Raw genomic sequence first — 14,255 nt, 5'->3', positions numbered from 1 at the left:
CATCTCTTATGCCTCCTGCATTGGCAGGTGGCTTCTTTACCACTGAGCCACCTGGGAAGATAAACAGACTCTTTAGTAGATATGGCCAACTATTTACCTGGTTTATCTGGGTAGGTTGTTAGCATGTTTGTTTGTTTATTTTTTTTAGTATCTGTTTGGTACAATTCAAACATATTAAAATGTGGCTATATGAGATGAGAGAACTCTAATATTCCATGTTTGTGATTAGTTTGGAAAGTTTTTAAAAAGGTTTGAACTTTTTCTTACATTCAGAACCTTGGTCTACGTAGTTAATTTGAAATGAGGTACTGAATACCAAGTATTGAATGAGTAGCTACGCAAAGCCTGTAGTCAGTCAGTGATGGCACTATGGCTTATAGCTTGTGGGGGTGATGTGGTTATAGGAGAGCACTTTACCTCTTGAGAATGAGAGGGCTGATGGGGTTGGGCACTGAGGTTTAGAAAAGACATTGTAGAAAATGGGGGTGGGGGTGGGGTGGGTGGAACAAATTATCAGCTGAGGGAGAATAACGCTAGGCAAAAAGAGGGGAGGGGCTGTCTGGTTGAAAAAATACATTTGAAATGGACTCAATTACATTATTTCCAGGCAAGGTTTAGCCTCAGATCCCCATTTCACTAGACCACCATGAAACAAGAATTGTATCTTTTTCTTTTGAAGGCAGTTTAGCAAGATGGTTAAGACTTAGACCGTCTGGATTCAAATCCATGTGTTCAAATCTGTTCTTACATATCCAGGCAAAGTGGTAATGATTTGGTGAACAGTTTGATTCAGTGGTCAGTTGAGGATCAGATGAAGTGGATTTGGAAAACACAACTTTGGTCTTCCCTTGTTAGCTCATCCTGTGCTTCCCTGGTGGCTCAGAGGATAAAGCATCGGCCTGCAATGCAGGAAACCTGGGAATGTGTTGGCAAGATCCCCTGGAGAAGAAAATGGCAACCCACTCCAGTATTCTTGCCTGGAGAATCCCATGGATAGAGGAGCCTGGTGGGCTACAGTCCAATTCAGTTCAGTTCAGTTGCTCAGTCGTGTCCAACTCTTTGCGACCCCGTGAATCGCAGCACGCCAGGCCTCCCTGTCCATCACAAACTCCCGGAGTTCACTGAGACTCACGTCCATCGAGTCAGTGATGCCATCCAGCCATCTCATCCTCTGTCGTCCCCTTCTCCTTCAGCCCCCGATCCCTCCCAGCATCAGAATCCTTTCCAATGAGTCAACTCTTTGCATGAGGTGGCCAAAGTACTGGAGTTTCAGCTTCAGCATCATTCTCTCCAAAGAAATCCCAGGGCTAATCTCCTTCAGATTGGACTGGTTGGATCTCCTTGCAGTCCAAGGGACTCTCAAGAGTCTTCTCCAACACCACAGTTCAAAAGCATCAATTCTTTGGCACTCGACTTTCTTCACAGTCCAACTCTCACATCCATACATGACCACTGGAAAAACTATAGCCTTGACTAGACGGACTTTTGTTGGCAAAGTAATGTCTCTTCTTTTGAATATGCTATCTAGGTTGGTCATAATTTTCCTTCCAAGGAGTAAGCGTCTTTTAATCTCATGGTTGCAGTCACCATCTGCAGTGATTTTGGAGCCCCAAAAAAGAAAGTCTGACACTGTTTCCACTGTTTCCCTATTTATTTCCCATGAAGTGATGGGACCAGATGCCATGATCTTTGTTTTCTGAATGTTGAGCTTTAAGCCAACTTTTTAACTCTCCACTTTCACTTTCATCAAGAGGCTTTTGAGTTCCTCTTCACTTTCTGCCATAAGGGTGGTGTCATCTGCATATCTGAGGTTATTGATATTTCTCCCGGCAATCTTGATTCCAGCTTGTGCTTCTTCTAGTCCAGCATTTCTCATGATGTACTCTGCATATAAGTTAAATAAGCAGGGTGACAATATACAGCCTTGATGTACTCCTTTTCCTATTTGGAACCAGTCTGTTGTTCCATGTCCAGTTTTAACTGTTGCTTCCTGACCTGCATACAAATTTCTCAAGAGGCAGATCAGGTGGTCTGGTATTCCCATCTCTTTCAGAATTTTCCACAGTTTATTGTGATCCACACAGTCAAAGGCTTTGGCATAGTCAATGAAGCAGAAATAGATATTTTTCTGGAACTCTCTTGCTTTTTCTATGATCCAGCGGATGTTGGCAATTGGATCTCTGGTTCCTCTGCCTTTTCTAAAACCAGCTTGAACATCAGGAAGTTCACAGTTCACGTATTGCTGAAGCCTGGCTTGGAGAATTTTGAGCATTACTTTACTAGCGTGTGAGATGAGTGCAATTGTGTGGTAGTTTGAACATTCTTTGGCATTGCCTTTCTTTGGGATTGGAATGAAAACTGACCTTTTTCAGTCCTGTGGCCACTGCTGAGTTTTCCAAATTCGCTGGCATATTGAGTACAGCACTTTCACAGCATCATCTTTCAGGATTCGGGGTCTCAAAGAGTCAGACACAACTGAGCGACTTCACTTTCTTTTCTTTCTTGTTAACTCATAGACCTTTGAGCCCTTGATGAATAGTTGGAAACTGGCCTGAGGCTGCAATTTTTTGACACACTTCTTCCTAAAAGTCACCACCTATCCCAGACTGGGAAGGATACAGCATTGGACTGTAAATAGCACCAGAGCCTCTTTGCTCCTCCCTCCTGTTGCCAGCTCCCCTTTATGTGGTTGTCTCAAGAAGCTGTTCATTCTGCTGTTCATTCTATCAATCAAAGTGCTTTTGAGAGTTCTATTTTGAAATCACATCCATCGCTTGGTCTCTTTGGCTTCGGTTTTTTCATCTGCACTGTGAAACTAATATTGCCTACTCTGACTCCTGAAGTTGTCATAAAAATCAAATGAAAAACATTTTATAAAGTGTTAAGTGCAATGTAGATGTTACCAATTAACACACTACTTCAGAAATTGGACCTGTACTTTATGGCTGCTATATACTTTTAGTTAAAAAAAAAAAAAAAAGAAAGAAAGAAAACACCTCATACATAAATGTTTCCAAATGATTTTTGCTAAAACCTAAATAAAGTCTTATTTCATAGTATAAAGATATTACAAAGGACATCAAGAGTTTCATGTATGGCATGGCCTGCTGTGTAAGCCCATTTTAAATCCTCCTGTAAAGATGAAACTGCTTGTGTTGAAATTGTGAGGGCACTTTATGAAAGAAAAATAAAATTTCATTTTTCTGTTTTCCATCTTCTGCAGGAAGTCACCAAAGCAGTCCAGCCTCTCTTACTGGGAAGAATCATAGCTTCCTATGACCCAGATAACAAGGTGGAACGCTCCATTGCCATTTACTTAGGCATAGGCCTATGCCTTCTCTTTATCGTGAGGACACTGCTCCTGCACCCAGCCATTTTTGGTCTCCATCACATTGGAATGCAGATGAGAATAGCTATGTTTAGTTTGATTTATAAGAAGGTAATACTTCCTTGCACAGTCTTTATGCTACTTGTTAGTGGCATTGTGTTTTAAATGCTACACTAGTACAAGTAAAGGATAAACGCTAAAATCAGTTTTGTAGGGCTGTGAAGTAAATGGCAGGAATAATGAATATTTCTAATTTTTCCTTGATACTTCCCTTCAACTAATAATTATTGAGTAATTCTGTAAACTGCCTGTATTTTAGACTTCATTTTTGTTTTTTCCATATCATCAGTTTTTGGAATCCATGGCTCCCTGTTGAAATGATTCTTGCTGTGTGCATAAAAGTCATTGACAAAATATCATCTTATGGTAAAATGCCATTTGTCTTTATGTGCAATAACAAGAATATAGTGTATAATTGTTATTGATCAACCAAGCAATTGATATTTCAACCTTAACTTGTTATGGGGGCTTCCTCCATAGCTCACTCAGTTAAGCATCTACCTGCAATGTGGGAGACATGGGTTCAATTCCTGGGTTGGGAAGTTCCCATGAAGAAGGGAATGGCAACCTACTCCCATATTCTTGCCTGGAGAATCCCATGGACAGAGGAGCCTGGCAGGCTACAGTTCATGGGATCACAAGAGTTGGACATGACTTAGTGCTATTTTTAACTAGTTATGACACAATGATAGTATCCACTGCCTTATTTTGAGTTAGATTTTTGTCATCCTAAGTCTTGGAAATTAAAAATTTTGAAATAACACATACACGGCAACCATAAGAACCTTTTCTACTTTTCCGTATGCATTGTCAAGTCAAAAGCCCAAGTTGCTAAACCATGCTTTGGGTGGATTCAAATTAAGACTGTCTTACCAGGCCTTCCCTGGTGATCCAGTGGTTAAGACCCTACACTTCCACTGCATGGGGCCCAGGTTTGATCCCTGGTTGAGAAACTGAGATCCTGCATGCCATGCATCACAGTGGGGGAAAAAAAGGAATTTCTTACCTTACAAACACATTTTAAGGTCATCTTAGTGACACAATATGACACGTGCTTTCACCAACCTGATTTATGTGTGACTCTTTGATTTACCAAGATTAAAGATTTCTTTTTTTTTTATAGATAGTTTGTTGGTTATTTTGGTTATTTTCTTTACCCTTCTTCTCTTTCTTATTCCCCCAATATAAAAACTTTATATATTTGGCTTATAAGAGCTGTGGACCTGACATTCCCTCAACATTTCCATAATATACATGCAAGGTCAGTGGTGTTGTAAAACCTTGATAGTTACATGTTAGTGTTCAACAAGACCTTTTATGGAGGCCCAAGTGAAAAACCAAGTCCACAGTGTAACCAAATCACCCCGGCTGCAATCTCATCAGTTCACAAGTGCCAGGAAAGCATGGGTGATAAATCAATAAAAATCTTATCTTGATCCAGAAATTTTATATAAGTGAATAAATTATTAGGTATCATTTAGAAGATAGAATTTAGACAAGATGCATATCAAAGAAAGTTGAATCCAGTTTAAAAATAGTTATAAAAGCGATTATTATAGTGATAATTGATGTTCATGGCAAACTTCTAATGATTTAGGTATATCATTTCATTTGATCCTCCTCAAAACTCTATATGGTAGAAACTATTATTCCTATTTTATGAATAAAATATTTTGATAAACTAAAGGCCTAAAAAGTATAGAACACTGTGCAAGAACTGCTTCAAAATTTCTAAAGTGGATAAGTCACAATCCTTGAAGTCATGTCCAACTCTTTAGGACCCCATGGACCTGCCAGACTCCACTGTCCATGGAATTTTCTAGGCAAGAATACTGAAGTGGGTTGCCATTACCTATCTAGGGGATCTTCCTAACCCAGGGATCAAACCCCACATCTCATGTCTCCTTCATTGGCAGGCAGATTCTTTACCACTGTGCCACCTGGGCTTCCCCCTTGAAGTTAAGGATTTTCCAGTTACTAGAGAACATAGGCAATGGCACCCCATTCCAGTACTCTTGCCTGGAAAATCCCATGGACGGAGGAGCCTGATAGGCTGCAGTCCATGGGGTCGCTAAGAGTCGGACACGACTGAGCGACTTCACTTTCACTTTTCAGTTTCATGCCCTGGAGAAGGAAATGGCAACCCACTCCAGTGTTCTTGCCTGGAGAATCCCAGGGACAGGGGAGCCTGGTGGGCTGCTGTCTATGGGATTGCACAGAGTTGGACACGACTGAAGTGACTTAGCATAGAGAACATAAGATAGGTAGTGAAATAATGTTGCAAGTCAAATTGTGTTACATAGAAAGAGAGACATGAAGCACTCAGGGCTAAAGTGGAAGGGAGGGCAAAGAGTTGTTTAGTTTGTGGATTAGTTCTTATATTATGTTTAGCGCAAATACAGCAATATATGTTCCTTCAAACCCAGGATGCATTAATGAAAAGTTGGAAGCTATGTCTGTTCTTTCTCAGTGTTGTTTATATGTGTTCTTACCCAGTTTACTTTACCCCTCTAGCCATACCTACTGACCTGTACTGACATCATCATCTAAGAATACAATTGCATCTCCATGCAGCTGTGGTTTGGTCACTAAAGTTTACTAGTGCCTTATCTGACCAGTTTTATCCATGTGGCAGGCAGCCACTGATTCTTCCCAGATTATTATAGATTTTGTCATAGAGCATCATCTTCTTTGTTCCAAAATCTGCAACATATACATTCAAATTAGATTTTAAATAATGAATCTAAATGCAAACTAGGTTGAACTTTGCCTGTGAATTTTGAGAAAGATAACTATATAGTGAGTAGATATTCACTGAGTATTTATTGTGCTTGTACATTCCACGTTAAGCACTATAGAATTCAGGTCACCTGAGACCGAGTGTGTTACTAAATCATGTGTCATCTAGCTCAATGGACCCTGCCCCCCACACACTAGTCTAATAGCATTTGGAGTTAACGGCTTTATTCTTTCGTCATCTGTGCTTATCTAAACCCTATCTGTTATTCCACATCATCTTAAATTCTCCCTCAATGAAATATTTACAGATTTTTGTAACCAGATATGTAAACTTGCTCTCAACCACCCTATTATATTCCACTCCCTTTAACTAGTTTATCATATTTAGTTATGTATTTGTTAGGTGCCTTGAGGTAATAATTTTGTTTAATAACTAATAATAATCCCTGAAACCCTGAATATAGTGATTTGTATCTAAGTGCTCAATACATGTGTGAGAGTCAGTTGAAGCAAATGTTAAATGGGTACTCTTCAGTCAAAGCCAGTTCTTATTAAATTTTGTAGGCGAAGTGTGCCTGTGATCTCTCATAATAATAATTAATTTATCTACTTAATAATCCTGTTTTGTCTATATGGATGTATTTTTCATTGTAAAATTTAAGAATTTTTTGTTGTTAATATAATCTTTCAGACAATTATTAATAATTATTTATAATATACTTGTATTGACTTTAACTGTAATTTTATTCAATAGTCACCATAGAGTACATGAAAAATTTAAGGCCAAGATTTTATTTTAAAAAATTTTATTGAATATATTGACTTACATTATTATGTTAGTTTCAAGTATACAGCAAAGTGATGCAGATATATATATATCTTTTTTTTTCCTGATTCTTTTCCACTATAGGTTATTACAAGATATTGAATATAATTCCCTATGACACCAAGGTTTTAATCTCAAATTTCACTGGCCTTTAGTTTCATCTGTAATAAAAACAAACAAAAAGAAAAAAAAACAACAAGCAAACCTCTGCAATATATAAATGAATATTTAAGTACAGTATTTTTCCCATTTTGGACTAGAAACAATTGTTAACCCTCTGCTGCTGCTGCTGCTGCTAAGTCGCTCCAGTCGTGTACGACTCTGTGCGACCCCATAGATACTGTTAAATAATATAAGTAGAGGCATGCCATTATACTATTTGTTGTAAAGAGAAATATTTATAAATCTGAGAAGATACTAAATTAAATGAACATAAGATAATTTTATTAGGTTTACTTAAAAAGTGCATGCATAGTTACCTAATTCCTTAGCTGTATTATAACATGCTTATAAATATGTCTACTGTGCAGTGACATCATCTAACTTCCAATTTCCTTTTAGACTTTGAAGCTATCAAGCCGTGTTCTGGATAAAATAAGTATTGGACAACTTGTTAGTCTCCTTTCCAACAACTTGAACAAATTTGATGAAGTATGTACCTACTGATTTACTCTTTTATGCACCTTTGTTATAAATCATACAACCCCAAAGATTTTCTGGGTCAGATAACTAGTGAGTGGTTACGTCGTAAGTGTTCCTAGCTTCCCTATTTCTGAAAACCGAGAAGGCTAAGTTGTGTAGCAGAGTGCCATTTTGGGATCTCGCAGAACCAGACAACTCAAGGGCACCTCAGCTGGCTTTTTATTTGGTGTGGTTTTTCAAAATTAAATCCTTATCAGATCTTGCTTCATTTTAATGCTTTAAATCAGTTATTTACTTTGGCTGAGTAAGATACTCTGAAAAATTCTTGTTTAGGGCTGTCTTCTGTCACAATAAAATTCAAGGTCCTTGAGGACAGATTATGTATTTTATACACAATGTATTTATCTTTGCATTTCTAGTATTTCGCATGCTATCAAACTCACAGCAAGTGCTAAGTAATTTACTTTTAATTGAGTGTGCATGTTGTTTTCTGAGTATTTGGTCAGGTAATAGGGTTGTGCAATTGTATAGACTGAAATTCAGGAGAGTCTTGTCTTCTCATGTTCTGTGTCATGGCTCTTGCTTTATTCACAGAGGAATAAGTTACTTAAAGAATTCTAGACATGGTACTTACGTGGTGTGGTGATATCCAATCACCACACATATCCACTGGAAAAAATCACAGTGACTTGCAGTTAGTTTGGACTAACTTGCAGTTAGTCTCTGTGTAGAATGTTTAAGCACATTGCTGTGTGCTCCATATAATGAATACCTAGATTTTAGTGCATTCAGAACCATGATTGTAAGAGCTCACTGTGCTGACTTCTTTCTCCTGTTCTTGATTTTCTCTTTGTTTTGGGGGTGGAGGGTAAAATGTCCATGGTTTTCACTGTGATTTTATTTTTCAGGGACTCGCACTGGCACATTTTGTGTGGATCGCTCCTCTGCAAGTGACGCTGCTCATGGGGCTGCTCTGGGAGTTGTTGCAGGCCTTCACCTTCTGTGGGCTTGCTTTCCTCATAGTCCTCGCCCTTCTTCAAGCCGGATTAGGGAAAATGATGATGAAGTACAGGTAGAAACTCTTTAAATAGTGTGAAACACAGATTGCATTCTTACTAGTTATATGACCTGTGTCAATCTGCTTCTGCCACTGTGTTTCTGGTTTTTTCATCTTTAAAATGAAACAGTCATGTCCCTTAGGCTGTCAGAAGGATTAGGCAGAGTGTATGACATACTAGCCCACTCAGGTAAAACCAGAACTTCTCTATGTACTGAACCATGGATCTTCTTACTAGGTGTCGCAAAAAGGAATATTTTCATGATGTTATCACCAGAGACTGGTTTCGTGGAAGACAGTTTTTCCATGGACAGGGGAAGGGGCTGGTTTCAGGATAATTCAAGCACATTACATTTATTGCGCACTTCATTTCTGTTATTATTATATCAGCTCCACCTCAGAGCATCAGACATTAGATCCCGGAGGTTGGGGACCTGGATATAAATGATACTTTCTATATCAATGGTACATTTTTTAGCTTGCCAGTCTATAGAATTTCTTAATATGTTACCATCCATTTTGCTTTTTTGCACATCAGAGATTGAGGTACAATGGATAAAACATTGTATCCAAACATTGTATTCAAAACAGTGTGAATGGGAGGGAATGCATACATTTTAGGTTAAGTTCATAAGCTTTTTCTACTGTGGTTCATGAATCATCACACCACAGCCTTAGTGGCTTTCTATTACTGAATGATTCAGTGATTCCAATCACTGCTTATGAAAGAGGACTTCTAGAGTTTGCCAGCTAGAGTGTAATAGAAAGTGTTCAAATTTTGGAGTCAAATAGTTCTTAGTTTGAATCCTACTTTGCACCTTACTAGACATATACGACCTGTATCAAGCTGCTTCAACCTTTGTGTTGCTGGTTTTTTCAATTTTGAAAATGAAATCATCACCTCCCTCAGAGGATTAGGCATAGTATATGACATGCATCTAATACATGTGTCTGCACATGGGAGGCATTTACTGATTGATAGTTACTGTTTTTGTTACTGAGTATTTGATAATAAAATAAACATCCATATGTTTAATAAAAGAAATGTGGCTTTTCTTAAAAGCTTGGGCAGTTCTTAGTGGGCAGTTTGACTTATTTTTACTAAGTATTTGATTTGTGGATAAAATAATTTACAGAGATCAGAGAGCTGGAAAGATCAATGAAAGACTGGTGATAACGTCAGAAATGATTGAAAATATCCAATCAGTTAAGGCATACTGCTGGGAAGAAGCAATGGAAAAAATCATTGAAAACCTAAGACAGTAAGTCATTCCAAAAATGTTAATATCAGTTAAATTAGTCAATTAAGGTTTAATATATTTAAAAGGAGTCTGTCACAGTGGACTTGAGCTCATATTTGAAATTTCTGACAACCAAATAATTGTGTTAAGTTATATCAGTATTCATGTGTTAGTGATCTAATGTCATTTTCATGGGACTGGCATTTTACATAGGTGAGCTATTTTTGCACTACAAGGATATCTTACAAAAGAACTGCCTATTTGTGTTTACAGCTGCTTAATAGACTAAACTAATGATCATGATGCTAGAGACTGAATGAAACCTTAAATAGAACTGCTAGAGTAAAAAAGATACAACTCTGAGCCAAATAAATGATTCTCTAGTATTATAACTTCCTTAATTTATATGTTACGGCTCATGAAAAGCAAACCAAAAAAAAAAAACCCTTCTGTTTGTTTAAAATATGTTTGTTCTTCCTTTACTTAAGAGCAATGCCAGGGTAATATCTATACATTGTGTTCTATAAACCTTCCACTTGAAAAATCAATTCAAGTAATGAAAGCCACCGCCTGAAGTAGAATCAGTACTTGGCACCCATTTTGATCTCTGGTCTTGTTTTGTCTCAGATAACCTTTCTTTCACTGGTTAGTAAAGATTATAGCCAGCAAAAAAGTACAGCACAGACTGGGATACTGTTGCTGAGAAAACTTGGGACATAATATAAACCAATGTATTTCTGTAGCTCTAAGACCACTGTTCTTTAGTCAAGTTCCATGTTCTACAAATTGCAATTTTAAGAAAGGGTTCTAAGGAGTCTCAGTGGGCATAGATCTTCTGTTAAAGGGCAAATAATTTCAGAATGAATTAGCTCATAAGAATTTCATAGGAAGAAAAGATGCCAAAGAGAACAGTTCCATTTTAGATGATATGAGTATGATTATCAGGGATTCAGGCTGCTGAGTCCAGTAGACAGTGGTAACTGAGCTGCAGGTGTGTGATTGGAACAACAAAGGAGATGCTGAAATGGTAAGTCCTTTGCCACGTAAATAGGAAGAGTAAAAGACTATTTATTGCCCAAACATGATTGGTCACCTGTTTTTATTATGCCTTTCAAGACGAATCCAGGAAAGGAATTATATTTTCTTTCCAGAAACATCCATAAAGACCTTGCTTAGTTGGTTGAAATTTTTCTCTTTAACAACTGAGTTAGCTCTCAAGGGTCACTGATGAACTGGGTAAAAGGCTATGCAGTGCTCCCTGAAAATCTACTTCTTTACTGCTCTCTGGTAATAAAGTCACTTTCAATTTTTTTTTTAATCGTAATAAGATAAAATGTTTTTATGACTCAAAGTGTTAGTGTTATTATTATGGGGAGTACTGCTTTCTGGGTGATTCTTATATCAATACATGCTCTTGAGCCCGTTATTCTTTTCTTATAGTATCATTCCTTCATTTTCCTCAACTGTTTATAATATACAATGACAGTTTTGACAAATTTATTAACATTTTGGCAATCAGCGTTTTCTAGCATTAAAAAAATATAAGCCTAGCCAACAGTATTCTTTCAGTTGAAGATTAGAGAGACACGAAAGTTCGAAGTGCAAGTTCCTGTGCTGTCGTTTATTGTGGCGACAAATCCACAAGGGAGATGTTACATTTCTCTTCTGTAGATGTGGATTCTGTAGGAACAGTGGGAAGAGCAACTTGCTTAAGATGGCATAGCTATAACCAGCAGAGCTGAGTCACACCCCAGTTAGATTCCAAAATCGTAATCTGCCTTTAATGCCAAATAATTAAAATAGGTAAGCTAAACCACATTAGACTGGGAATCACAATGTAGGTGGGAGCACTGAACTTCATTTTCTTCATCAGAGTGCTCAGGATTACATTTTTTTTCAGACTTGAAAAAAAGATGTCATCTGAATTCTACCACTTGAGAAGGAGAACTTTTCTGAGTTGTACAAGCATGTGGAACTAGCACCCAAATGCCAGGCACAGCTCTCGCCCCCTCCCACCAGCATGCTCTACTTGTCTGTCTCATCTCTGCTCTTTCCCTCACAAGAGCTGAACGGAAGGATCACACGTGACTCCAGTTTTGATGATCCTGTGAGGGTGGGATGAAGGTCGAAGGAAGCATTGTCCTCTGTTCTTGCCAGCTCTGCACTCCCTGTTTTCTGCCTGTTGGTGCATTTAAACCTCTTCTGTTTGTATTGAAAAAATAGTTCACATCTGCAGTTCAGACTGAAAAAAAGTATGATTGCAAATAATTATCCTGAAAGGAGAGAGGGTGGATGCAATATCTATTCTCTTGTAATTTTCCAAGAATTACTGGCAGCAATCTTTTTTAAAAAGCGGATTCTGGAGGCCTACTGCAGACTCAGTCAGTATCTCTGAATGGTGATCCTGATACACTTCATTTTAAAAAGTTTCTCAGGTGATTTTTACCTGTGCTAAGCCTTGAGAACCACTCCTCTTTGGCTCATATGTTATTTTAAAGGTTCTCCAAAGCCATTCCAGAACTTCTAAAATGTTGACAATCCATTAGGGAATCCCAGAATTGTCTTTTCCTTCTATAAATCTTTCAACATTATTCTCATATCTGTACTTAAATACTTAAAACACCAATCAATAAAAAATTACTAGTTTCATTAATCTATAAATTAATAATGATATGAATTAAGATATAAAAATAATATAATAATTACTGAGATTATTTAAAAATAATATTTATAGGTATTATATGCTGGTATATTCATTGTCATCCACCCCTCTTTGAGAAAAAATAACTGAGGCCCAGAGAGGTTAAATAACTTGCTCAAGGTCACACAGCTCATCTAGGGTAGAACCAGAATCAGGAAGCAGAGAGAAAGCTTTTGAGAGTCTATATGCAGATTTTTTATTCCAAGATGCCTGATATTTTGGAAAGTATATAAGCACCCCAAATCTTACTATTTGTTTGTTTGTTTGTTTTTTTAGAACAGAACTGAAACTTACCCGGAAGGCAGCCTATGTGAGATACCTCAATAGTTCAGCCTTCTTCTTCTCAGGGTTCTTTGTGGTATTTTTATCTGTGCTTCCTTATGCACTGCTCAAAGGAATCATCCTTCGAAAAATATTCACAACCATCTCATTCTGCATCGTTCTGCGCATGGCAGTTACTCGGCAGTTCCCCTGGGCTGTACAAACTTGGTATGATTCTCTTGGAGCAATAAACAAGATACAGGTAGTGTACCAAAATGGGTCCTCTGACTCAATGAATTTAGAGCAGTTTAGAACTTTTGTCCTGAGCAAACTCTCTAGAGATGAATTCTTGGCCTTGGACCTGTTTGATGCACAGTATTTCCTCTCTTGATGTCTATATGTGGTCCAATGAGCCCTTGTAAAGCCAAGTGAAATAAAATGAAAGCCCATGAGATTTTCAATTGAGATTTTCAATTTCAGAGAAATTGAAGAAAATATTGTTTCTGTATTCTGGAGATTATTATTCAAGTAATCAATCAATCGAATAGTTCTAATGAACTTGGCAAATGTGCAAAATCATGGTGGCAGATTCATCAGGAAGTTATAAAATTTTCTAGCTAATGCTAGGAATGTTTACCTTAAACTTTTCCAAGTATTTTTCTGAACAGTATGATGGATGAGAATGACATTGTATGCCATATTAATTACCTTAAAATCTCAGCATGCTGTCGTAGCTGTTAATTTTGAAGAGAAGTTCTAAAGTCCTTACGGTTATTAGACTCAATTTATGCCAAGCTAACAGAATCACCACCAGGAACTTGGATGTGGTTATAATTTTTAGAATTAGTATACAATTCAAAATGTTTTATTATGCTGTTGTGATATATATTTAAATATTTAATCCAGAAAATAAATCACTGTGCCATAAGTTTAAAAAAATGAGGGAGAAGGGTGAGCCACTTTAAGGTAGTTCTGCCATTATTTAACCTAGGCCAGAGTTTGACTTCCCTAATACCTCAGTCGGTAGAGAATTTGCCTGCAGTGCAGGAGACCCGGCCCAGATTGCTGGGTCAGGAAGATTCCCCTGGTGAAGGAAATGGCAAACCATTCCAGAATTCTTGCCTGGGAAATCCCATGGACAGAGAAGCCTGGCAGGCTACAGTCCATGGGGTTGCAAGAGTGGGACAAGACCTAGCAACTAAACCACTATCAGAATTTGCCAGTGGTGGACCATGGACCTAATAAAAGAAGGATGCTATAAAGATGAAAATACTAGTTTTCTCTCTCTCAATGTTGAATTGAGGCAATTAGTGGGTAGTTCAGGTGTGCTTTATAAATTCATTACTAAGGTTAACATGTAGTCTAGTACAAGGATGAGTCAGTGGTATGTTAAAATTTAA

At 37.7% G+C, this 14,255-nt stretch overlaps 1 protein-coding gene across 13 annotated transcripts in view; it reads left to right on the top strand.

The window, feature by feature from the left end:
• Positions 1-14,255, top strand: part of CFTR (CF transmembrane conductance regulator) — a 318,775-nt gene that overhangs the window by 66,750 nt on the left and 237,770 nt on the right. For 12 of the 13 annotated variants that reach the window (XR_008717817.1, XR_008717819.1, XM_055590287.1 and 9 more), the window contains exons 4-8: positions 3,224-3,439; positions 7,515-7,604; positions 8,504-8,667; positions 9,789-9,914; positions 12,871-13,117. Coding sequence is in view for 11 of the 13 variants with exons in the window: in XM_055590287.1 (XP_055446262.1) it covers positions 3,224-3,439; positions 7,515-7,604; positions 8,504-8,667; positions 9,789-9,914; positions 12,871-13,117 (843 nt within the window). In the remaining 2 variants the exon portion in view is untranslated. The remainder of the gene's footprint in view (positions 1-3,223; positions 3,440-7,514; positions 7,605-8,503; positions 8,668-9,788; positions 9,915-12,870; positions 13,118-14,255) is intronic. The other variant, XM_055590293.1, reaches the window with a different exon arrangement.

The sequence above is a fragment of the Bubalus kerabau genome, chromosome 8 (assembly GCF_029407905.1).
Source record: "Bubalus kerabau isolate K-KA32 ecotype Philippines breed swamp buffalo chromosome 8, PCC_UOA_SB_1v2, whole genome shotgun sequence".
NCBI classification, from domain to species: domain Eukaryota; kingdom Metazoa; phylum Chordata; class Mammalia; order Artiodactyla; family Bovidae; genus Bubalus; species Bubalus kerabau.
Note: the sequence above shows the minus strand (reverse complement) of the source record. Positions and strands in the feature narration are given on the sequence as shown.